We start from the raw sequence: 26530 nt of genomic DNA on the forward strand, positions 1-26530 counted from the left end.
AAAGACAATACACCAGCTTTTGAAAGCTGAGCATCTAGGACCTTCTGATCCAAGGGAACTAAAAAGAAATCTGGGAAAGGTCTAAAAGTTGCCAGAAGTGTAACTCCTTAGATGGTTGTAAGCATGACATGGAACTAAGACTTCCCTATAGAGAGAAGCAGCCAGTCATGGAGGGAAATGAGTCATTGCAGTGGGGAGAGGAGCAACTGCTGTGCTTCTCAGTGCCAATAATGCAGGGATTTAAAATGTAAAATGAATAGAATTGAACATCACACATTGAAAGACCTTTGAGTTTTCCCATCTCCCTGCTGATGCAGAATTTATTTCCACATTAATTATGTTTAAAATTGTGATTCTTACTGTACTGAAACACTGTCGATGGAAGAAAACTAAAAATGTGTTGAGTAGCAGGAAAATGTGTTTTTTCAAGAAGACTGAGTGTTGTCTGCTCAAAACGATGCATATATAGCATAGCATTTTCTTAGCATTTCTTGGCTTGTTGGTAATTTTAAATATCTGTCAAAGTTTCCTAGTGGCATTTACATCTCTGCCCTAATACCATGGAGGGGGAAAGAAGAAAGCAGGTGTCTAGATTTTTCTTGCCTTGTACTTGGTAATCTTGATAATTGCAGTTTTTTACTTTCTGGTCTCTCTAGAAATACAGCAAGCTCCCTTGTGCAGAAAAGACAGATTGCTTTCTTTTTACTTGACTGCACCTATATTTTTGACTTGTGTGCCCTTCAGTAATGCCAAGGATTCTAAGGACAGGAAAAAGAAAGAAAATTGTGCACTGACCTAATTCACACTGATAAACCAGATGCTTAAAAATCTGAGAGAATCTTTTCAAAGAAGAGTATGATGATATATGTCTGGTTGTTCCCATCTTTATCTGAATTTTTCTTTATCAGTGCTGTAATAATACTGAGAAAAGTGTAATTTAAGCATGAGATATTGACTAACATACCATAGGCAGACATTGTTCTAATTTCACATTTCTTATCGTAGCCTTTAAATACATCACACTCTTTTTAACAGGCATTTAGTATGTCATTTAATAACAAGGGGTCAGTGGCACAAGGACAAAACTCAGCAGCTTAAATTCTGGGTTCTGAGGTCCGAATTTATTAGCTCATTTCTGATTGTAATTCCTGTCACAAACAGCATGAGATTTATCTTTTCAGAGGGATTTAAAAATTCTGACCTCTTCTCTCCCAAGAGAGAAACTGGATATCAGAACAAATGAATGTTATGAATTGACTCAGCACCCAAAGGTGATCAGTGTTCATCCCCCTAAAAAAATCATCCTTCCTGTTAAGCAGAGTCACGTAAACCCCATTAAATTGCAATAGAAATGCTAACTGCCTCTGGAAAACTTGGCCCAGAGCTCAAGTTAGTTCCCTGGGCCACCAGACGGGGAAGGCAGGCAGAGCACACAGCATTGTGCATCTGCCAAAGGGACAGAGAAGGGTGGTCTGGGGAGGCCACCAGTTCATTTGTGTGACCTATCACTCACAACATTGAAGTGCCACTAGTTGGCCGTCTCACCTACTGGGTAAAGTTAAATTTTATAACTTCAAAACCTAAATAGAGTCCAGGTGTTTTAATCGTGAGTAGTTGGTGTCTCTGGCTTTCTTAACCATCCAGGTCCTTCCTATGATCCAAAACAGCGTACACTTACTGAAAAATGTGAAGGCCCTTTATTTATAGGCAGTACAATGCAAAGCCGTGGATAAGAGTGAAATGGATTTGGCTCTTAGGAGAACTAAATCAACTTATTCACCTAATAAAAATAACAATTTTAAGTGACCTGCTGTGTAAAGGATTGTTTTTAGAGTTAGCATCCTACTGGGTCATAAAGCCTTGTCGCAGGGGTATGTGTACTATAATTGTTTCTCTGCAGTCATTCCAAGATGATGAGAATTTTAAACATCTCTTAAAAAGCCAACCCCTGGAGTGTGTTTGTAAGATTGATGAAATTACCATCAGCATATACAGTATCTGTAAAACAAGGTTGGTGGAGATACATCACCTCCACTAGGAGATATCTGTTTAGAGTACCTCTTGAAGGAGTTGTGTGATGGAAAGCTTTTATTATTCGCAGTGGAAGGATATCTCAGTAAGTCATCAATATGTGATAATATAATACTAAATGGTGTACTTTTCTGGGGAGATGGAGTTTGTTTGCTTACATTTGCCAGGTAAATATGCTCTCATGACTCCAGCATTGACAAATAGAAACTTCTCTAGGTAATTCTTTCTCTTATTAATCATCTTGATGAAGTGAATTCTTGCTGGTATGCTACTAAAACCAAGAGGTAATCTGAAGAGTAATAGCTGTTCCTTTCAAATGTCTGCCTTTCCTTGGTTTACCAGGCTTAGGTGACTTTTTACTTGTTATTACTTCTCTATCAAATCTATCTACAGCAACAAAGTCTGATATATTGTTAGGCTGCAAAATTAGCCAAGTCAATTAATGTTCGAAACTGCTTTTCTATTAAACGCTGTTTTGCAGAGTTTTGGGTCTGCACTGGACCTTAGGCTATATTATATATGAAATAATATGAGGAGAGAGCTGGTAGGGTGCCAAGCAATTTATATTGTTGTTGCAGTTTCTGAGACCGGTTGCAGGGATGAGACAGATCATACCCATCGCAGAATGATATTATTGGCAAAAGAATAAATATGTTGTAGCCCATGTCTCCTGTTTGTGTCACACTTTTCCATTTCTATGAAAAAAAGTCTGTTATAAATGCACATAGTGCCAAGTATCTGGCCTAAAGTCCGTGTCCTCTCTTTGTAGCATTTCAGACCTTCCTTGGGAAAGACGACGTCTCTCATGAAGTAGAAGAAGTTTTGGCAGAGTCTCGAGTCCAAAGAAACACCAAATTAGTGTCAGTTCTTCAGCTCCTGAGAACCCGTGCTGTGCGGTGGCAGGTCGCTACCGTGGTTGTCACCATGGGCTGCTACCAGCTCTGTGGGCTGAATGCTGTAAGTGTCCTTCTTTGCACCATGACATCTCCTGGTGTGCTCCTTCCTTTCTGTTTAATACAAGGCTTGTGCTACACCATTGAGCAGCCTCTATGACTTTCTGGTTTTGACTCTTTCTTATTCATAATTGTTTTGTTACACCAGCATATTTTGTGTTTGTTTGTTTGTTTTTTTTAAAAAAAAAAAATGTGGGGGGAAGTTATGTTGTGTTAACTTTGGAGGAATACACAAAAAGGTAGCACAGATCAGCAAAGAAAGAATGTGCAGATTCTCATACTCAGATTCTCTGTTTCTGGTCAGTTAAGATCTGGTCTGATAAGACCTGTGTTTGTTTGTTAGGCAAACTTGGTCTTTTCTTATTCATAATTGTTTTGTTACACCAGCATGTTTTGTGTTTGTTTGTTTGTTTTTTTTAAAAAAAAAAAATGTGGGGGGAAGTTATGTTGTGTTAACTTTGGAGGAATACACAAAAAGGTAGCACAGATCAGCAAAGAAAGAATGTGCAGATTCTCATACTCAGATTCTCTGTTTCTGGTCAGTTAAGATCTGGTCTGATAAGACCTGTGTTTGTTTGTTAGGCAAACTTGGTCTTTTCAGTAGATGTTTCTGCTTGGATTAATTCAGTTCTGTACTTACAGAAGTCAGCAGAAGTTCCTGTAAGTGATTTTATAAGGTTGCACTGGATGTTTGATTTTTGTTGCTGTTTCATATAATTTGAAAACTAAGCTGCACTTCAATATGCCTTTCTTGGAAAGTGGAGCAAAAGAGGAAAAAAGACACCAATCAGTCAATAGCGAGAAGTCCTGTTGACCATTAATGTGTATCTGATGCTGATGGGTATCAAAGTCTCCTTTTCCATCTGTCTGAGCCCATTGCGTCAGCTAGGAGTGGGTCACAGGACAATTTAGCTTGGACGGGATCTTTGGAGGTCATCTGGTCCAGCCCCAGAGCAGGACTGACTCCAGGGTTGACTCAGGCTACTGAGGGCTTGGTGCAGGTGAGTTTTAAATATCTCCAAGGTTGAAGAGTCCACAACCTCCCTGGACGACATGTGCCAGGTTTGTTCACAACTTACGCTGTGAAAAGTGTTTTCTTTATATCCAGCCAGAACTTTCCTTGCTGCAGCTTGTGACATCTGGGTTAGATGCTTTACGTTGCACAACACAAATTTTCTCATGAAGTGCCTCAAAGCGAGCGGGGGTTTTTGTCAATAGTTCAAAGGTGTTAATTGCTTATGTATATGAAGGGCAATTAATGAACAGAGCTCAGCAAATGTGGCTTCTCACTGTGGCTTTGTCCATGACACCATACTTGACACAGCTTTTTTGCCCCCAGGGCTAATCAGTGATAAGAAGTGTAAATGCTTCTGATACATAAGACAACTAGTTCAGGCTTATCTTGATTATCTCTATAGCTTTAAAACTCCTAATACAAAGTAATTTGTCCAAGACCATTTGAAAGATAAGTGCAATTAGAACTCTGGTATCTAAAAGTTTTTTATTGGGAGGGAGCTAGAAAATTTTTTTTCATACTGTGGAGTGAACTATAAAAACATTTGTATAGGTGGTATTTTCTTGTAATTGTAGGATTTTGGTGCTAATGACAGGCTATTTTGTTCCTCATTGTGGATACTTTTTTAAGAAAAGAAATGGAATTATCTTGTCATCCAGTCTTTCTAAGATTTATCAATGCGTAAGTGAAATAAAATGACACTTATAGTAAAAAACAGACTGTTAAAATAATGAAGCATGTTGTCTAAAAAAAAAACCCAACTCCGCCACAGCTAAATTTTCAGGAGAAAGAGATGAGGTTTTTGGTTTTGAGGATATTTAATAGATTTGACATTTATGATATTTAACAAGAAATTGTCCAGCATTCCGTGGCAGAACAAAGCCAGGCACCCATAGCTTGAGTGGTGGCGTGGGGCAATAGTGAGACAGGTCCAGTCCAAAATGAATACTGGAGTTATTTTAAAGTGTCATTAGGTGGCCACATTGTGAAAATATGCCTCAGAAAAACTATTTTTGTCAGGAAACCTGTATATCAATTAGCTATTTTAAGCCTTGCCTTTTTTAAAAAATTATTACTTTGTTTCTCCTCCTACATAATGCCACTAAACATGAAAAAAAAATAAATTATTCACACAAGATTTGCATTCTGAAATTGATTTTTTTAAATAGTTCATCCAGAAAAAATACACAAATGATAAGAGATCAAGAGAAATAGTTGGACCACTTGATTTAGAGACCAGGTTTCAATGCCTAGTCTCTCCTGCATGGCTTTCCTGGCTGATCTTGCTCAAGTTGCCTGAAGCTCAGAGGTTAGGGGGTAGGTACAGGTGTGACAGCTACTGCTCAACCTGGGTCTTGGTTTGCCTGGCTGCATCTGAGCTAACCTGCTGGGTGTGAGCCAGCATCAGCAAGGTTTAACTGGCTGCAAACGCCTCCTTCCAACTCATAGCTCCCACCGTTTGCTTTGTCTGTAGTGTCCATCGTACTCAGTCTGGTCTTTTCCACAACTGCCATCTGGGCAGGGCATATGGGAAAGTTGGACTTCTTTCAGGCTAGAATCTCGGGTCACTCTTAGGGGAAATTACCAACTGGCAGACTTCTGTAATCATCCTGCTGATATCTGAGAACATTTCCTTCCTTTTAAGGCTTGTGCTTTACAGTAGTTGTTTTTTGTTGTTTAAAAACAGTACATTTGTTAGTTTCCACATGGAATAGAAATCATGATGCAGTCCTGATCATATTAATATAGCCAATTACAACAAAATACAGACAGTATGACCTAAGTTGACATAAATAAATGAATTCGTATTAGTCTCTCTTTGGCGGATAAAATTTATCCATGATACATATCATCCATAATAAATATATTTATCTTCCTCCATTATATCTCAGTTGTAAAGAAGATACAAAACTACAGTGAAGTTCTCATTAGTGAACTTTATCCCTTTTCATATCAAGCAATATATACTGCACTGCATATTGCTCTGACAGGGTCATTCCCAAGTGGAGTCCCTAGGCTTCTGTGGGGTCTGTCCTTAAGGCAGGGACTGTATTTCAAATGGCAAGAAACCACGTAGGGGATGGGAGGGGAGCCATGCAGCAACTCATGTTCTCAGTGTGCAAAAGACCTACCAGAGGGTGTGCTTCACGCTTGCTGTGGAGAAGACCTGGCAGCAGGTAGTGTAGGAAGGGATGAGCATGCAGTGTGCATCCAGCGTGCAACACAGTTTGTGTCTGTGGTGTCGCCCATCTCTTTTTTTTCTCTCTTTCTTTTGGTTATTTTTTGCTTTCTTTTGCTGTTGAAGAGGTGAATTCCTTGGGAATTAATGTATGTGGGGAGCTGCAGGAGAAATAAAAGGACTGGAAAACTGGGTCAATGTTAGAGGGATCCCTGGTGTGAAAAAGTTTGGGAACACCATGGGTAACATATAACACATGCCACTTTAGACTTACTGGAGTAAAGTGCTCACCCTGCTAGGGCTTGTCACATGGACAGCATATGGAAAAAAACTTCACTACTAGTTTTATGTTTAGTGCCATTATTATCTCTGGCTTTCAGTTTTGTTGACACAGGTAATCAGCTGTGGTTTAGAACTTTATTTTCTACTCATAATCAGTTGTTTCAATTGGTTTTCATCTTCTCTAGTAAATCAATTATCTTTCCCCTCTCCAAGGCAGTCTCTCCTTGTTACTTGCTTTTGGCAGACAAAATCTTTTGTTGATCCTTTTTGTCACCTTGAGCCCAACATAAATACAACATGGTCTTCAGTCTTTATTTGTGATAGCGATGCAGCTTCGATACTTAGCAGAGTTGTTATGTTAAATATATATATTCTCTGTCTGGATATTGTCATCACTGGGTATGGTTTTACTGAACAAACACAAAAGCCTTCTTCTAGTCTGGTAGCTGTGTGTCTGTCCATTATCCTATGATTCACTTCAACCTAAAAGCAGCTTTTTACTTTTCACCAAACAGCTCTCACTCTAAAAATACCTTTTCTTTCTGTTGATAATAGAGAGATTAGGGTGATGGCTTGACTGCAGATGTCCACACTGCACTGAGGTTAAAGTGAGATAAATTTCACACCTTCTGTCTGAAAAGGAGCAGTTCTTGCAGTGCCTCTCAGCATCTCTTCCCTGTTCTCTGTTGTTAGGTGCCATTGCAGTATTCCATAAAACCACCCAATCCTGCTTTTTGAGCAGTGGGGCTCAGCCACATGAAACCTATTTGTATCCTTTTGTTCAAGCTTAAAGTGAGTTTCTTTTATTTACTCCTAAAGTGAATTAAGCTAAATTGAGTTAAAGCTGCTTGTAATTCTACCGAGGTCTGCAAGCAGAAGCACAGCGGCCGTGTTGTGACTAATCCACCTGAAATCTGCACCTTTCCTTCATCTGTTGTCCCAGCCCTCGATCATTCAGGGGTGCTCAGTGTTTTAACAAGTCTGGTTTCTGGCAGATCAGATGCTTGAACTGAATGCCAGTATCTTGTAGTCCAAGCTATTAATGTATGCTATGTAACGATTAATAACTCATTTTCTTCTCTCTGACACAGATCTGGTACTACACAAACAACATCTTTAGTGAAGCTGGGATCAATCATGAAACAATCCCCTACGTTACCCTAAGTACTGGTGCTGTTGAGACTCTGGCTGCTGTTTTTTCTGTAAGTATGGTTATAAAAATCCATTAACCTGGTTGATATTTAAAGTTCTGATTTTATTCCCTTACCACAGGTTAAAATATAAACAAATATTAAGGATTAAGTGTAATGGCTGATAAAGCAGTTGAGTAACATGCTCTAGCTCTAGGCAATCCTGCTTCAGCAGGGGAGTTGGACTAGATGATCTCTATGGTCCCTTCCAACTCTAAAATTCAGTGAAATTCAGTGAAATATTATTTCTAGGTTTAATCCTAAACCCAGTTTTTTGGCTTAGGATATATTTTTTTTAAGAGGATATTGTCTAGTTACAAAAAAGGAGCATAAAAAGTTGATACATCTTGAGGCTCTTTGTATGAGTGAAGAGGAAGAAGGCAGGAACAGCAAGGCCTGAAGTATATTAAGTGATAACTCATAAGTGACTTCACCTGGTAGCAGTTTATTCACATCTCAGAGTCCTCTTCTGTGCCTGCTGGGGAAGGCTCAGGCATAGTACAGTGAGGTGAGTCCAGTGTGGATCCCAGAAACAGCCGTATGTATTACTGGGCATGTTTTAATGACATGTTCTCTCTAGCAGCTTATGAACAGTGAGGAAAATTCTTCAGCCAGTTAAAAATATGGGAGTAAATGTTCATAATCCAGCTTGCTGGAAAAGCCAGCCAACATGCTAGAACAAGGTTGTCCCATGCTGTGTTAAATTCTGCTGTCTCATTCACCGAGGGCAAGGAGGCATCCCTTCTTAACACGTGAGCTCCTGAGCAGGTTGTGTACCTTTGCCAGGCACTGAACATAGAAGAAGAAGTTTAATAGACAAAAAATAGAAAAAAAAAAAAAAGGTGCATTTTTTTCTTTCCTATTTCAAAATTGAAAAGTTGACTAGGAAAAAAAAATAATTACACTAAACAAGCAAACTAAACCAGAAAGGTTGAGTAGGTGAATGCACCATTAATTGCTAAAGGAAATACATTTCTGTTTGCACTGAAATAAATAAGGAACAATGGGAGAGGTCTTTGAAATGGAAAGTTGCAAACAAGTAAATACTCTTTTCTTTCTTTGTTAGAATTTTTCCTTAGTCTATATCAATTGTATTTGCACAACACTGGACACACCAGACAAGCATTTTTAAATGTCAGAGAATGGTTTTGGCAAAAAACTCCATCCTTTTCCAGTGGGAGAGCATCTGCTTGTGACCTATAAAATGTTAAACTAAATCCAACTATCAAGTATATTTTCTTATACTCTAGGACATAAGGACTCGCAAAGGTCACAAAGATCTTCTTCTGATCTTTGTAAATTTCCACAAATCTATTTTTGGATAAACCATCTTATCTTTATTTAGGGACATTCTTTTTCATAGGTGGAAATAGTGAAGTGTGGGAATCTCTACCTCTTACAATTTTGTGATACTGCAGAAATGCTTCTTTGTTTAAGGTATATGTAAAAATAATAATGATAATTCTGCCAGTGATCTAAGTCAAGAATACACCTCTTTTTTGTGGAAACAGATGAAAATTACATGGAGATGATTCCATAATATTAAAGCCATTCTATAAATAGGGTCTGTCATCTTTTCAGTTCCTTCTGTGCTATCAGTTTGTGGGGCTTATTCAGAGCATGTTGTTCATACATAATGAGGTGGATGTGTCTGCTTTGGTTCCTGGTATGTGTGGTAACTTCTTTTTATGCCCAAGAGGAGTGTTTTTAATACTTTTTCTGTTTAAGCTATTTGCAGTGCCTCTGGAAATGCTGATGTATTGATATCTTCACTGCCTTCAAATTTGCTCTTTCAGTTCAAGTAAAATGCTGCTTTGCAGCCTTAATTTTATTTCAGTAATCTTCATAAATGTTTCATTGCTGCTGTTTAAAAGAACAATAGCATGAATTTGGTTTTTCAGTTGAACGCTTTGCAGCTCGTCGTTTCTACAAGAAACTTTCTCTAAATGTTTTTCATGGTTGAAAAAGGGGGATGGAGGATTTCCTCCCACTCCCAACCTCTCAGCTTCTTGCCTCTTTTTTTAAAAAAAAATCTATTTGGCAGCATTAAGTCAGGTGCATATGTCTTATGTGCTACTCAGAGGGAAGAAGCAGGACAAAGCAAGGGGAGATCTTAATTTTCCTGTTATTTTTTCCTGTATTGTGCTTTCTAGCAGAAACCAGATTTTATTAACAATAAATTGCAGGATTTCAGTAGATGCTCCTCTATGAGTAACAGAAGTAGAGTTTTTGTTCTTGTAAATGAAATAACTATTGGAGAGGTCCACAATGAAATCATGTACCTTCTCTGATGATTATGCATATATTAGGTAGTCATGAGACTCTGAGTAAGAATACTTAGGTATTGATGAGCTCCGTTGATGAGGCCCATATGAAAAGATTCAAATAGATATATTTAATAGAGAAGCAAAGTAATATTTAGGAGATAAAATACCGTTCTAACTGTGGAAAAATTTGAAAGTCTCCCTTTAATATGTCTTCTGGGAGCAGCAGCATAATAGTAATAATGTTGATGTGGTCCTTGAGGAAAGGCAAATAGCATCCCATCCTTTTTATAGCTCTGTATTGCCCCAGATCACATGATATGCCTGCTAGTAGCATGCTTTGCTTACAGCTCCATCCCTCTTCCTCTTGAGCAAAAAACACATAAACAAGACATTGAAAAGTTAAACATACGCATCACCATTTTCCTTAAATTAATATAATTTGGCCACAACTCCTGCTTACACCATCCCTTCCTAATTTACTTCATGAAATACTACTGTGTTGTAGTATTGTGTACTTGGTGTCCTGGCTTCTCTCTGTGGAAAGGATACAACCTTTCTCTGTATTTTTTGGTTAATTGTATATTTCTCCACCCATTGTACTGAACACGGATTCAGTTTAGGGGACTTGCTAGACAAGCTATTTTTTAATGAGAGCGCCATTAATTTCAGTTTGCTTCTGAACAAGTTTGGTATCCTCTGGAATGAAACACAGAATAGATTTTCTACTCATAGATGTGTTGCAGCAGTAAGTTATCTAACATAAAGCCGTGCTTTTGAGCTCAATGGAATATACCTAAATAATTCCCTGGCAAATATTTGTTTCTTAGAAGTCTGTTCTTCAAATCTTTCAGTAAGGGGACTCCACAAACTTAGTTGTTCTTTAATAAGATTGGTTACTATGGCTTTTTTGGTAATTTTTAGTAATTGAGGTTAATTTAATTTAGTTGTCTTACTCTTAGTGGACAGAAAGAACCATTTGCCAATGCCATTCTTTGACAAGGCAACAGGCTGAATGGAAAGAGAGACAGAAGTAAATGTGTGAAAAGACTCCTCCCCCCTGCTGAAACCACCATAGAGTAAAAGAGAATGTTATTCAAATTAAGCATCCTACATCCAATTTTGCCATCTGTGGCAGCACGTTTGGTCTTTATATAACGTTCACAGAAAGAGACTAGCTATGACTATATTGAGAAAATTATGCCTTAAGCATTTCCTGTAAGGTGATGCATCAAGGTGTTACTAAAGTGCCTTCCAAAGCCTGTGACAGCAACAAGCTGCGCAAATCCTGGAATGAATTAAAATATAATTCAGTAGTAAACCATAAAAGAACATAGGAAATCCTTTGCAGTGTCACACAGAAGTCAAGGAAGCCAGCTTTCTTAGGTGAGACGATGTTATTCTGCTTTGGGATACAGAACAGGGCTCTTAGACTTGTTCTGTGTTTCTTTTAACGTTAATAGATCTTAACATGCAAGAAGGGATTCCTTGCTAAGGGCATGGCACATCTTAAAACAAGGGCACTCCACAAGGGGTTCATCCCTAACACATTTCCTCTGTGGTGTCCAAAGGGTAAAGCAAGATATCCTCATTGAAACTCTGTAACTCCACTGGGGTCAGAACGGGAAGAAATACATTCCAATGAGAGCCAGTCATAGCAAGTGCAATAAATGGGGATACATTAATATTGAGGACTTTGAGGAAGTTTTGTTATGCTCTGATTTTAGTAAGACTTTTAGAACAGTCCCATGTGATGTTGTTTGCACTAGGTTAGAATCAGCCCTCACCTGTCCCTAATTAGTCCCTAATAGCCAGTAAGTAGAGGAGAGTTCAAGAATAGGACAAACATGACATTTTTGTCTTTTGCTCCCTTCACCCTCACAAGCTGTCGCTCAAGGAGTACTAGAATTAGAAGCTAATACCTTGGCCTTTAATAGCCTGGACAGATTTCTTTTTCCTTGGAAAAGTTACTTTGCAACTTTTGTATGTTTTTAGAACACACAGCATCCTAAAGATATATTTCTTTAAATGAAAGAATTTCACAGTTTTTAATACATATTGTATGAAAAAGTCCATCAAGCTGAGATTAGAGAATGTGAGATACAGTACGTATGAGCTGGATGAAATGATAGCAGTGCGGATGCTCAGCTAACTGCAAAACTATCTTCACTGTCACAGAAAAATATCAAGTGGGATACTGTACTGCTTTGTCCTATGTCAATTAATCATAAAAATATCCATTAATAATATGGGAGAGGTAACAAATAGCCTTTATAATCAACTATGTCATTCAAAATCTCCAAAGGAGAAACTTAAAGTATTTGCAACAATTATGAAAGATCATAAGAAATTGGACATGTGGCCTGAAATTGTTAAGATAAAATTCAGGAAAGAAATGCACCCAGTACTGCACTTCAGGAAGGAAAAAATCATATACGCAAATGCAAAATGTCATGTGGAACTGTGTCAAAAGGCTCACTGAAGTCAAAATCTATCATGTTTTTAATTTTCTTTCTATCAACTCAGCTTCCTCCCCGACAGTGAAAGAAGTCACACCGATCTGCACTGAGCAAATCTGTTTTGGCTGTTCTTATCACCTTCATCTCCTCTAGCTGCTGTCAGATTATTTGATTGGTTAATAATTCATCCCAGTGTTTTGGGTAGGATGAAAACAAGACCCTCTCTTCCTTCTCCCTACGTAACAGAAGATAGGTACTCTTTCTGCCCAGATCTAGCAATCTCAGATATTGCCATCAGCTCACAACATTTCTGGAGTTTTCATTAATCATCATCATCAAAGCCTCATTTTAACTAATAAATTTTGAGATGAAAAAACAGTCTTTAGTCAATATGCTACTGCATATTGATTTGAGGGAAAAAGTTACCTGGCACTGAAGACCATTAATTTTATCCAAGAGAAATATTTATACAGCTCATCATCTCTAATTTTAAGAAGCCATAAATAGTTGTCTACATGAGCAAACAGTTGGCTTCTAAAATTGCCTACCACACTGATTTGTTTTGCCCATAGAAAATTTCAATTGCATGAATTTTTAGATCATTTACATATGCTTTGCTCAGTCCTACGAAAGCACTGCTAAGTATGTCTAATAAGTGAAATCTAAAAAAACCTCAGTGATTCATTTGGAATATAAGATACTGAATTCTTTCAGATGCAGAGAGTCACTAATTACTCCCTAGTCACAAATTCATCCTCATTCCAGATCTCAAATGTAAACGTGTACAATCTTTATGGAGCAAATTTGTGAGTGGAAAAATACTCAGATTTATGTCATTGTACTGCACAAAATGTAATCAGAAAGAATCAGCAGTAGCAAAGAGATAGTGACCCAGCAGCTTCCCAGGACATGGTATTTGTCAATGGCCAAAGTGCGTATGGGCACATTTTCACTGCAGGGTGAATCTCAGAGCATGACTGTGTTGACAAAGACATTATTTCTTCTTAATCATTTCATAACACTTGAGCTTTTGGGTAGACAAAGATTACATGTGTTGAAGTAACGATGTAGTGCCTTCTGAGAGAAAAAGTCTCCTTTTGAAGGTCTGCCTTACAACGCCACGTCTAAGACTCAAGGCATAGTGGATTAACGACTGTATTTGTCCAGTACAAATCCTTCAGCGGGATATACTCAGAAACTGAAAGTTTTAAAGACATATCTCCTGCTTTTGAGTATTTAAAAAAAATAGAAAGCCTGTAAGTAATTTTTTCCCAAATTTATTAATGATGATCTGCAACAGAACATTCAAATACCATCAATAGAAAATGAAGCACCAGCCATGATGACATCATAGATCGAGGTCAGGATCTCGTCTAGCCTTTCTAATATGAACCTGACACAAGACAGAACTTAGTGCATTTAACAAATAAATCATCAACAGTAGGAGCTTTGTTTCAAACATATCTACTGAAGGGACACAATAGGAATAAAGTAATGAGGGGGTTTGTGCTGCAGAGGCAAAAGTGGCCAGCTCGAGCAAATCCCTGCATGGGCTGCATCTTGGTCATGCTGGTCCAGCTGGCATTGAATATGAAGACCCTCTTTAGTGAATGGAAAATTTCACTGCCAAGGGAAGCTGATTAAGGCTGCTTTCCTGCAAGATAGTTCAGACTGAGCTTAGAAATCTAGCAATCAATTCCACCCTTTGCTAAAAAGTAATCCCTTGCCTGGCGCCTATAGAAGATGTGTAGGATCTTATCCTGTTGTGGCATTAACACAGATACAGGCAAACTGATGTGAGAGCCGGGATAAGCACAGATTCATTTATGACTTGTTCTTATGTTGTCAAACTTGGTGCAAGGCCTGTAAGTTTCATTATAGGTACTTAAATAAAATAATCAATTTCTTTGTTTTACAACTGTATAATTCATACAGTAGACTAGTGGATATACATAAAAATATGAATCAAAAAAATAGTTTATAACCCTCAGTCTTCTGTTCCTCTCCTTTTCCTGGATGCAAGATACTACATATTGTGTCATAAATAGACCTGACAGTGATATAAATGTGATTATCCATTTCAATCCTGATATTTAAAATGGAAATAACACAGCGTTAGCGTGTCACATTAAGTCTGAATCTAGACATACAGTCTTAATCAGACATGTCTAAAATACATGAGAAAATGTGTGGCTGCTCTTGATGTTAGTGTATAGATCAAACTTATTTACGGAGCTGAGACATCAAGAAAATCTAATAGGGTTTTCTTAGTATAATTTAGGGCCAGGAAATAAGTAGGGAATAGTATTCCATGACCTCCTGTTTGGGCTGTAGAACATGCTTACAAATTCATTTTACCCAGAGAAGCTTGTCTGGTCTTTTTTAATGCACTCTGCTTTCATTATGTCAGCCCCGGTATCTGCAGTTGACTCAAGGGAAAAGATTGACATTTGCTTTTTTAACTTTATTCACAAGTGTTTCCTGCCAGACAAAAGTAAGTTGTGTGAACTGTTAACTTAGTTTGCATATCGATTGCCTTTTTATCACCAAACGTTTGTGTTGAGAGAATTTTGGTTGTAATATTTTTTTACACATTTTCAGGAATTTCAGCTGTGTTAATTACCAGGACTTGGGTATAGGCTTCTACAAGTGCATGTTTATGATAACACATAAACAAGCATCAGCCTACACAATTTGGCACATAACTCAGTGTGCTGTCACAGAGAACAGTTGTAAGATTCTTTTTTTTTTTTGTCTGAACTTGAGTATATACTAAATTTCTTGTTATTTCATTTACTCTACCATATAATATATTTTGACTTGTTATAGGTCCTCAATAGGTAACAGTTACCAGCGCATACCAGTGGAGCATTCAGAGCTATAAATACTTGAAAACTGGTGAATCATCTTCCACTTCTTATGAGTCATAAACATCTTAGTGGGTTTTGCAAGTTAACAAGTTTTGGATTTGTATAATCATAACTAAAAATGAAGTTGTTGTCTGTTTATAACCTCAAAAGCAGCATTCTTTTCACCAGGGAAACTTGCTGTTATAGAAGACATGTTAGACCTTTCTTTTCAAGTATTTGCTGAAACTTCAGAGTCTATCTGAGCTTTGTTTTTTCCATCAAGAGAAGGGGAACAAACAGTTCAGCAGAGAAATTTGAGGTACTAATGTATTGCCATAGGTTTTCTTAAAAAATCCTCAAAAAGAAATCAAACTTTAGTCAGAAATACTGTAGACCTAAATAGCTTGGTGTGTCTGTGGGCTTAAACGATTCAAAAAACCTTTTCGGCCTTGATGAAAGATGGTGCCTCCTGAGGGACTTTTCCGTTGTGGATTGGCTCCCAGTTGAGCAACCTTTGTCTGCCAGTGGGCCCTGGGATGCTTCTGCATTGCCTCCTGACCAGCAAAGCCACAGACCCATGCTCTTCCCAAACACACATTCTGCCTTTCACGAGCCCACATCTTTGCAGTTCATATCCAGGTAGAGAATATTGTTTTGATTGTTGCGCTTGACTTTTCATGGGCTTGATGGTGTGTAGTGTCCCATTTCAGCAGAGACTGGTGTCCTGAATTTGTGCCATAAGCAGAGGTCTTTTGTTGGGTTGGAGCTGGTGGTACAAGCAGTAGGTCACACATTTGAACAAATTAGAGGTATCCCTAACTTTGAAATGGAAGTAGGCATTTTTCTCCCTAAAACCATGCAATTTAATTACATCTAATTGAGAAGCCTTCCAAGTCTGTATTTCCTAGATGTCTTAGTGTTGTCAGTGTACTTAACTTCATATCAACCTTGGAAACGATTATACAGTTCCCCGTTCTGGTACATCACAGCATCCCTGTGAATAAGGACAAAATTTCTTACTTTTTCCAGTGAACAATGTTGGTCCGTTCCATCAATCACAAGAAATTTAACCAAGAATTGTGATTGTAAATTCTCTGGGGCAGAAACTGCAGGGAGTGCCCAGAAGCTGAGGCATTCAAGTTCCTTATTGCTACTGTATTAAATAAATAGCAATGATGAATGCTTGGGAAACCTGGCATCATCTCAGGGAAAAGAATGACTGCACATGCATTTGCTTTATTTCTTCCCAAATTGTTGTTGAATAAAAAAGAATTTAAATGTATTAGAAACTATTATTCTTTTCTGTAAAAAGGATATGGAGCCTGCACATCCGCTGTAGCTGTATCTGTGCGTGGCTGCTCTCAGTTAAAGCTGAGAGTTCCTCACCAACCCACCTAGTTTTGCCCAAATATGTCCAGACTACTTCTTCTCAAGGCATACAGGCACAAGTGCCTACACACATTTTTTCAGAGGACTTAGTCCTTCCTGTCCTCCTTTACTAGGGTTTGGTTTTCTTTGAGCTTTACAACCAGAAACCATCTAGCACTTTTTCCCCATGTTTTGCTCTTTCTGAGAGCCATCTATGAACCTTTTTCTCTCTAGGAGAAACATTCATCCCTTACCCTGTTTTAATATAAAAAACACCAGCTGCTGTAACACCAAGATTGTTTAGTCACGACCACCAATCCAGAATTAAAAAAAATAAGGCAAATTCCCTGGTATGTCAAATTACACGTGCAGCATCTATTCTGAGGGTGTAATTCATATCAAATTACACGTGAGGCATTTAGTGCAGAAGCCTCCATCTTCTTACGGACCCTTCAAATAATGTTTCACCCCTCATAGCCATTGAAAAGGCCTCTTGGTTAAGTGTGTGTGTGGCCACATGTGTTTGCAAGATTAATTGTTTAATCATAGCGGAAAATACTTGGCATCTTGTAGAGGTTTTGATGGTGCAGCCATTGCAGCTTTGGAACATCTGGACCCCGTGAGCACAATGTGATATGTTAATAACATCAGTGTGGGCCTATTTTAAACACGGCTCTGAAATAAATTGTATTATGGAGGCTGTGGAAGCTGTCAAAATGAGTATATTTCCTCATTCAAAGAAATAAAGCAAGCTAAAGCTCGCCCCAGAGCTGCTTTCCATGTTGTGCAGCGTCACGGTGCGTGTCTGAGATGTGGAAGTCCAGCTCAGCTGGGTCCTAACATCTGCTGGTGGATCTGGTGCTGTGGATGAAGCGTTCTCTGCACAAGGCGTTTCTTGCCCGGGTGACTTTGTACTTTCCTTTAACACGTTTCTTCTAGGCGCTCGCTATGTCTTCCAGAATTAAGGCTGTTACTCCAGGTTTCATTTTAGTTGCTGATTTTACCTTTTTCTTGAGGAAGGTGTGAAAGGGGGATTTCAGTCTCCAGTAAGCAATGATGTGGCAAACAGTTGACTGTTTCTGACTTGAACTTATTTGAAGTGGTACGTTTTGGGCTTCATAAAATTGTTTTATCCTTCTCACAAGAAAGCCAAGTGTAATCCATAGTTATAGTAGTTATCAATGGGGATAGTATGTTTGATGTCATGACCTAACATATATATTAGCCTACTTTAATGGCTAATATTAAAGCCATTTAAAGATAGTTTCATATTACTAAACTAAAGATAGTTTCATATTACAACTTTTCAAGAAACTCTTCATAGTGCTCTTCTTTAGCAGATAAGTATACAGAATTTCTCATTGCTTTTAGTGAAGCTGATTTATGTTCAGGTGCTAAGTATAAATTCAAAAAGTCCATGAGTGCACAAGCATCAGTGTTACCATACCTTGTCTGAGCAAAGTTTTCTGGCAGATAGATTTATTTTATCTAACTATTGTAATTGCAGTACAATACAATTACATCACAACTGAATGTTTTTTTCTGTGTTAGGACAGAAAAAGAAATTAAAAATAAATTTTAGATTAATTAAAAAAATAAATCTGTGCTAAAAAACTTTTAATCTTGAATGTTAAACTTTTTAAGCTTAAATTCAGAGAGATGTTGAAATTAAGAAATAGCCATTTATTCAATGTACAATTATTTTTTTTATTTCCCCTCTCCCCAGTCCCTGGAAGTGTTCAAGAGCAGACTGGATTGGGCTAGTGGGAGGTGTTCCTGCCCATGGCAGGGAAGTTGGAACTGGATGGTTTTTAAAGTCCCTTCTAGCTATAACCATTCTATGATTCTGTGATGATTTATGCCTGAAAAAATAAATCAAACTTCAGTTACTTATCGTCACATTAATTATTTTTATATAGCTAATGTACAGTGCTTATTTCACTATTAAATAGTGGCACGAGAAGTTAAATGTACTAGTAACTTTGAAATCCACCATGCTAACATGAAACTTGAATTTACCAGTTACATGTTTTTCATATCTGTATGGTCATATTTGTTCTGTACTAGGAAATCCAGGCGTAAAACTAATACCAAGTACTGCTTTGATGGTTTTCTAGTTTTTTCCAGCAGTTTCAAATAAGGATGCTGATGCTGTGCTGGTTTGTTTTTTCAAAGAGGTTAAATTGTGTAAACATAATCGTGAACACAATTATGAACACATCGTAACATAGTATAAAATCAGCTCTCATGGTTTTATTTTTGATGTTTGTACTTACTAGGAGAACATATAACATGGTCTGAGTCTTTCCGTGCTTTATCAAGGAAGTCAAATGCCACTTTTTGTTTTCCAGGGCTTAGTTATTGAACGGCTGGGACGCAGGCCTCTTCTCATCGGGGGTTTTGGGCTGATGATTGTCTTCTTCGCAGTGCTTACCGTCTCTCTGACTTTACAGGTAACACTATGGGCACTACCTATTTTTATTCTTTCATTTGCCTATTTTAAACACCAGGTGCTCAATACCTATTTGTCTCGGCATTCCTACATAAGCCAGTCCTTTTAATCAGCTTGACATAAAGATTCAAATGTCTGTGTTTTGCTTATTGTTGTAAACAATATCTGTTGATTTCAAAGTACTGTGGTTAGCCATAGCAGCTTTTGCATTAAAAAGCCATAGAGGCTTTGTCATGCTCGGTCTCCTTAACTCCAAGATTCATGCATAAGAAGACAGTTTTACCCATAGTTAGGTAAATAGTTTACCCATATGCTGTGTTTTTATTTTTGTTTATAATGCAGTCATTTTGAGATTTCTTTCATATTTTGTCATCCTTATTCTTAAGTTTAGATGTTTTTTCCAGTAGTGAAAAGATTTCCATGTTTGATGTTTCTTTCAAGTTATATTTCTGATATTTTTACTGAAAATATAAAGACTTAGCCTTTGCAGAACACCTGCATTTAAGTTCTCAGATATTATCATCAGTCAGTTCCCCAGTTATTTCAAATGGTCAGAGGAGTATTATTAAACCCTTCTAAATACTGGCCTTGAGACATTTTTCCTTGTTTAGCTTCTGTTTTCATAATGATGCAGTTTCTATCTGTTCCTGAGTGCTTTTGAGAAGTACAGCTAACAGTCTGCAATGGTATGGTTTTGGGTGGTCTTTTATCAAGCTGTTTTTCTGCTGCCATTGATTCCCATGTCATGCCATTAATCTGACTTCCAAATCTTGTTTCCTGGTTGAGGAGAGTCAGTAAGTCAGTTTGACTAGCAATATGCCAGTAAGTTTGATTTGACTGACCTGTAAGTACAGCACAATAAAGCTTTACTCCACATACCTGTCATGACAACTATAAGACAGTTCTCCAGAAGAGGGATGTTGCTGCCAGTTTTGTATGCTGAGTGAAAAATTCCCTTCCAAATCTTGTAAAAAACCTAGTTTGATGTGTAAGGACCTTCAGCTATTTTAAACCTCTGAAGTTTGAGAACCTTTCGGCTTTACACCCTTTCAGAAGTGTCTCAAGGTGTTAAGTATTAGAGATTAGATGGTGCTTTGGACAATGGACCAGGGTACAAAATGGCTTGATCTTGGCTTGGCTTGTATCTACTCCATATTTGCACCTTCTCTGTCTCTGTGCCTTTAGAGACCTTGGATCTGCATTCAGGTGTGCAACGCAAAATGTGTAATTTTGATAGATCTCAAGTCTCTTGGTTAATGTTAATGCCCAGGAGACCATGTTTTCCACATAATGAAAGGAGTAACACAGACTGAAAGAGAAGCAGCATTGGAAAATAGGGGTCTTGAATACGTAAATAATTACCTATTTTAGCAAGTATATTTTTACGGTGCCACTCAAGGTGATGTTTTGGTGATACTACAGTTATATGTATCTTAACTAACTTTGCAAAAATAGTAAAGTCTAATAAAAATGGCATTTACACTTTGGTAATGGAAAAATCCACTGATGAAGAGAGAAAGGAATGGGAATCCATGGTTTTTTTCCCGTTTATTAGTATTATTGTTAAGCATTCACATACATGGTTAAGAAACAGTGTCCTGAAAACTCAGTAGAAATTACTCAGCATATTTCAAGTTCCTGTCATTTAGAAGTCTGAATAAAGAAATGCTAGACTAAATTCTGAAACAGAATGGAAAACACTATCTATTTTCTGTGATTTTTTTTTTGTTTGTTTTAAATATTGGTGATACATACAATATACTTAACATGAATGTCTCTTTATCTACCCAGAAAACTGTGCATTGGCTTCCTTACCTCAGTATATTTTGCATCCTGGCAATCATTGCGTCATTCTGCATTGGACCAGGTATGTCTATGTTTTTTCACATTTTTTGTATGCCAAAGCAGAGGTATTTTTGTGCTGGCACTATGTTAATAAACTGCTTGTAGGAAACTTCATTTGACCCTTATCTGAAGACCACAAGGGGTCTAAGACTATGAAAGGTGATGGCAACACAAAGCGACAGCAACATTCTTGATAAAAACCCATCTACACATGCATTCACACTCAGTTGTCAGCATAATTGAGAACTAGTGCCTAAATTGCAATCAGTACCAAATTAAACTGTTGGCTGTTATTGTGCTACCGCTATGATTTTGTAAATCTATAAAAATCCTCTCAGACTGGAAGCTGAGTGTTTTATTTATCGATGCTTATGTTAGCAGTTTAATGCTGGGCAAATGTGACACTGGAGGATGGGGACAGTTGTGTCTGGTTTCTTTCTTCTCTCCCTTTCCAAAGATAGAGAAGTGTTTTGCAAGAGGGTTTACACGTACTTTCTTCAGGAAGATGATGGAAAAGGTGGATGTCCCAATGGTGGAGCTGCTTGTCATTCTCTACTGATTGCATGCATTTCAAATCCAATGTTTTTGTAGGTTGCAATGAGTTTATCAGACCTATGTTCCCAGCCCAGTTTTGATTATATGGAGCTGGATACAACTTTGTACACAATCCAGTATTCACTGGTTGTAATTTTTGTATTTCATTTTCTTTAACAAAGAATGTTTAAGGTATGAAAAAATAATAAAGCCAGACCTTTCTCAGAAGTGTAGAATGAAAGGGCCAGAGCAGTCTCAGCAAGGGCAGTTCTGTCTGGATAGAAGAGAAAAAAGATTACACCAAGGCTGGTTAAGCACTGGAAGATGTTGCTCAAAGAGGCCGTGAAATGTCCATCCTTGAAGCTACTCAAAATTCAGCTGGGCAAGTTCATGAACAACTGGCCCTGCTTTGACCCGAGGCTGAACTCCAGAAGTCCCTTCCAACCTAGTTTATCCTGTGATTCTAATTGCATCATATCTTTGAAAAACGCGTTTTAGTAGATAAGCATAATATGCAAATACTTGCCTGAGTGTAGTATTTTTCTAAACAGTGTTGCTCTAGCCTTCAGAGGCTTGATCAGAATCGGATCCTGCAGTTATTAGATAATGAAATGTTAACCTAAATTATTTGCAGATAGATTAAGAGGAATTTAATCCAGATTCAATTCACGTACAGAATAAGATGTCAAAACAGTGTTAAAATTTTCAAAAATTCTCTCACAAACTGTTCTCTACAAAAATCAGCTGCGTTTTAGGAGATTTTTCACAGGTGTTCTGCTGTAAACCTGAAAGTAAGACTTCTGTTCCCTTGAGTTCTCCGTTTTTTTCGTGCACCGTTTATTGCCTCTTTTTCTTTATAAAGAGTTTGACATTAAACATTAATCAGCTGTTTATACATCTTCACCACTGAAGTGATCTAATTAATTGATTGTGGTTTATTTGGGGAAAGAAAGAGTTGCTGATGTCTCATGTGACTCTAATGAAACATTGCTGTAATGCTGTGGATCCTCTTCTGGAAAAGCTGACGAAAAATTATGCTGTTTTAAAGGAAGATGGAGAGATCAAAATATTTCTTTTCCCCTTGCTTTTGGGAAAACAGTTTGTCACTAATCTCTGTGCTTATTTCTTCACTGACTGGAAGAAGGATGGAGTGAAATAGCTTGACTAGGGTCATCAATGCACATAATGTAGGTGGCCTGTGAAGACTGTTCTCTTTCCTCACCTCCAGCTCTTCTTGCAAGGCAAATAGTGCAAACAGTCTTGCAATCCCTTTGTCCTTCTGTAAGGACAAATCTCAGGTTCACCAAAGTCCCTAGTGTTGCAGACATGTTTCTTAGACTGAGATTATTTTTTTTTAAAGAAGACTTCTGTGGAATAGAACTGCTCTTGAATTTTGAATTCCTAAGGAAAGTCAAATGTTGACTTGAAACATCTTGACAACTTCAAACAATTTAAGTAAGTGCAGCTGCTTGCAACATATACCTTTGTTTTTTCTAAAAAATCAGTTGAATCAAATTGCAATTTTTTCCCATATTACAGACATGTTTCACTGATTTTTATAACTTGCAGATCAATATGTTCTTACATGTTGTATTTTCAGTATATTAAGATTAACCCTCTGTATTTCACCTTCCTCTCACCATTCTTCAGAATGGATTCTGGTTTTCTTCTCTTAGCTTCTTTCCTTTTACCAATGCTACTCAGGATTTTCTACTGTACTTTGCACTCTCTTTGGAGCAGTGTCTCCAGATACATGCAAGACAAACAGCTATAGTTCGATATTATTTACTTACTTTCTACAGGAATTCTTTTCATGGAATCACAGAATGATATGGGGTTGGAAGGGACCCCTGGAGATCATCTAGTCCAGAGCAGCTCCATCCAGAGCAGGAACATGTCCAGGCAGGTTTTGAATGTCTCCAGAGACGGAGACTCCACCACTTCCCTGGGAAGCCTATTCCAGTGCTCTGCCACCCTCAAAGTAAAGAAGTTCTTTCTCATGTTTAGCTGGAACTTCTTATGTTCAAGTTTGTGCCCATTTCCTCTTGTCCTATCCCTGGGCACCACTGAAAAAAGACCAGTCCCATCCTCTTGACACCCTCCCTTTAAGCATTTATAAGCATTGATCAGATCTCCCCTCAGTCTTCTCTAGACTAAAAAGACCAAAATCCCTCAGCCTGTCCTTATAAGAGAGGTGCTCCAGGCCCCTAATCATCTTTGTGGAGTGTCATGGTACACAGAAACATAATTTCTTTAAATGGGAAAGTAACTGCTGAAAATTAACCTTATATTTCAATTCCTACTAATATTTGAGTTTTACGGAGAGGAAGTAAGTAGCAAAGAATACGTTTTTTAACACATGTCCAATACAGTCACTGTTAGAGAGTATCTAGAAAAAAGTGTGAGCAGGGCAAGCAGGCGAGATGCTTTTCTAGAACCACTACACTTTTTTTTTTCGGCTTAGGGTCTTTCTGAGATCTTCCATGAACATATTCATTCTCTGTCTGAAGCAAAATTTTATCATCCTTTAGCAAAGAAATCTACATGTCAACCACCTCTCTTGTACATGAAGACATCCTTTGCTTTGCTTTCGTCCCTTTAGGTCTTGCACTGGAAGAAGTAGAACAAATGATCCCCTTCCTCCATCTTCAAGTTTCTTGTGATCTTGAAGACTTTTACCTTATTGCCTCAGATTTTTCCAGACTGAATGTCTATTTCTTATTGCTTTCTTCTCAGTGATATTTTATGACACCCGTTTAGCAGAAAAATTTCACACTTCAATATCTAGTGTTCTTTTGCAACAGTCTGGTAGTTTAACAAGACAAGGCTGAAGTTTAGGAATAACTGCCCCACTTTTCTGGTCAGTAAAAGGGTTTTTCCCCAAGAAAATTGATTGCATACTCATTATTACTAAGTTGCAGATTTTTAATGTTTTTATATACTATTGTAATGGTATTACTAACCCTTAGTATCCTATTTAATTCCTTCTGTAGCTATTTAGAGCATTTCAGCATTCTTCAGAGTAAATCCCACATGGTTTGTTATGATTCTGCAGATACAGATCTTCATTTAGGATGAATTCAGTTTACATTCATTGAGCTATCGGTACTTGGAATTATCCCATCTAAAAATAGTAAATAACATCAGGAATACTGCTGTAACTTTCTTGAGCATAAAATTGCCTTTAAAAATACAATATTTTATGTCTTGTTAGAACATCTGATACTTTCCTGATAGCTTAGATGTGGTCTCCCACTTTGTGATAGCATATGGATGAGTCCCATCTGCTCCTTTACAGCTAGGATCAGCTGTTACTATAAACTGTGGGGTTTTTTTCTTTGTTTCATTTTTCTGAACTAGGCTTTTCAGCTTGCAGATGTTTTTTTCAGGCATATTGCTGGGGACAGAAACAGTAATGCTAACAACAGGTACTTCCAGGAGTGTGTGTGATTTGATACTTCATCATTTTTATCAAAAGAGAAACAGCAGAAAGCTTTCATGCATTTCCTAAAAATTAAAGGGACCCTTATGTTCAACATAGTAAATCCATAATCTGAAGGAATTCAAAGCAATTCAAAAATTGCTTATTGTTTTATAGATTAAGGAGCTGTGCTGTTCCAAACAGTTGCTTCGTTGTGCCCATTTGGTTAATTATGCACAAGTGAAGATATTTGGTTGCAGAGAAACATACTGTTTTCCAATATTACTTTTGATTATGGGAACACATTAATAAAGAATTTTACAGTTTTCACTTCAAGAAAAAAGCAGAAGCTTCAAGGAAATGTTTTTCTTGGTCTCATGGTTATCCTGAAATAAGTACATGATACATTTCAACTGAAGAATTGTCGTCCAGCAAAGAGTAAAAAGAAAGGACTGAGGGGATTGGTTCTGGCTCCTGAGGGGACAGTAAGAAAAAAAATAAATTAAAAATTGAAGAAAAATAGTAAGAGAACATTTGTTTTCCTTGAAGCATTTGTGCTGTTTGGGTTAGGTATCATGAGCAAATGCATTGATTTGGAATGCCTTTACTGAGCGGGTAAGTAATATGTAGCTCCTTGGAAATGTGGGTAGTGATAGGTGGGCTTAGGTACAAGTGAAATGTCTTCCTTCTTTAACCTTGGCTTAATACTTAAGGAAAAAGGAAAAGCTAAAAGCTACTCTCTCAGTTAAACCCATGTGGCTGCCTCTTCATATACACTGAATCATGTTGAGCTGCACTTGCAGGATCTGTGTCTCTTTCAGGAAATCCAAACTAAAATCTGACTTAAACACAAAAAGTGTAGATTCTGCTTATTTTTCTCTATTTACTTGAATTCCCAGGTCATCTATTGTGCCTTTGCAACAGTTGCTGTGCAAACAAATGATTTTTGATTTTGCTGGGTTAATTGAAAAATATCTATACACATGTGTGTCCATTGGGTGATTGGAGATAGTTTTATAAAGTTGTTGGAGATTGACTCCTTTTATCTACCAGTCAAACAGTTAAAAAACCAAACAAAACAAAAAACAACAGCAGCAGCAAAACCAGCTGATCCAGAATGTATCCAATCCAGGGGCAATTTCCTTATTTGCCTTCGGGGATGTGCCCCCTCCTGCCAGCCAGGCTGCCATGTATTCTGGGATGAGCGTCTTTCAGTCTTTGGTTTTGATGCTGTTCCAATTTGTATAAAAAAATTAAAAATTCAGTTGCTGAACCAGAGAATTGCTCTTCTGCCATGTGTCAAGAGATTTACCCCAGATGGCGGAACATGTGGGGAAAAAACCCAATCAACTGATTAATTGGGGATTACAGTAATGTTGGCGTGGACAATGTTGGCATGGATAACCTTCCCAATGGAAATAAGCATGACAAAGACACAGTGAGACCCTGAGAACTTTGGAAACTTGGCATAAAGCATTTGCATGCACTATCTTTATATGAAGAGATTTATTAATATTTCTTCCTTAGAAGCATATTCTAAGTGCAACATCCTTCTATCCAGTTTTAATAAATGGAGGAGGCAGTGCTGCAGAGACAGGAAAGGAAACCATGGTGGGGGAGGTTAGGTATGATGCCTGTCTTTAATTAAATGAAAGGGTGAGAGGAGGTGGACTGTTTTAATAATATAC

General features: G+C 37.7%; 1 protein-coding gene across 1 annotated transcript in view; it reads left to right on the top strand.

Annotated features, from left to right (window-relative positions):
- Positions 1-26530, top strand: part of SLC2A9 (solute carrier family 2 (facilitated glucose transporter), member 9) — a 164515-nt gene that overhangs the window by 80085 nt on the left and 57900 nt on the right. Inside the window, exons 9-12 of the mRNA XM_014966695.1 lie at positions 2801-2988; positions 7552-7662; positions 18942-19043; positions 20834-20909. Coding sequence (XP_014822181.1) covers positions 2801-2988; positions 7552-7662; positions 18942-19043; positions 20834-20909 — 477 coding nt within the window. The remainder of the gene's footprint in view (positions 1-2800; positions 2989-7551; positions 7663-18941; positions 19044-20833; positions 20910-26530) is intronic.

Source organism: Calidris pugnax, unplaced genomic scaffold, assembly GCF_001431845.1.
Source record: "Calidris pugnax isolate Ruff unplaced genomic scaffold, ASM143184v1 scaffold14, whole genome shotgun sequence".
Classification (NCBI taxonomy): Eukaryota; Metazoa; Chordata; class Aves; order Charadriiformes; family Scolopacidae; genus Calidris; species Calidris pugnax.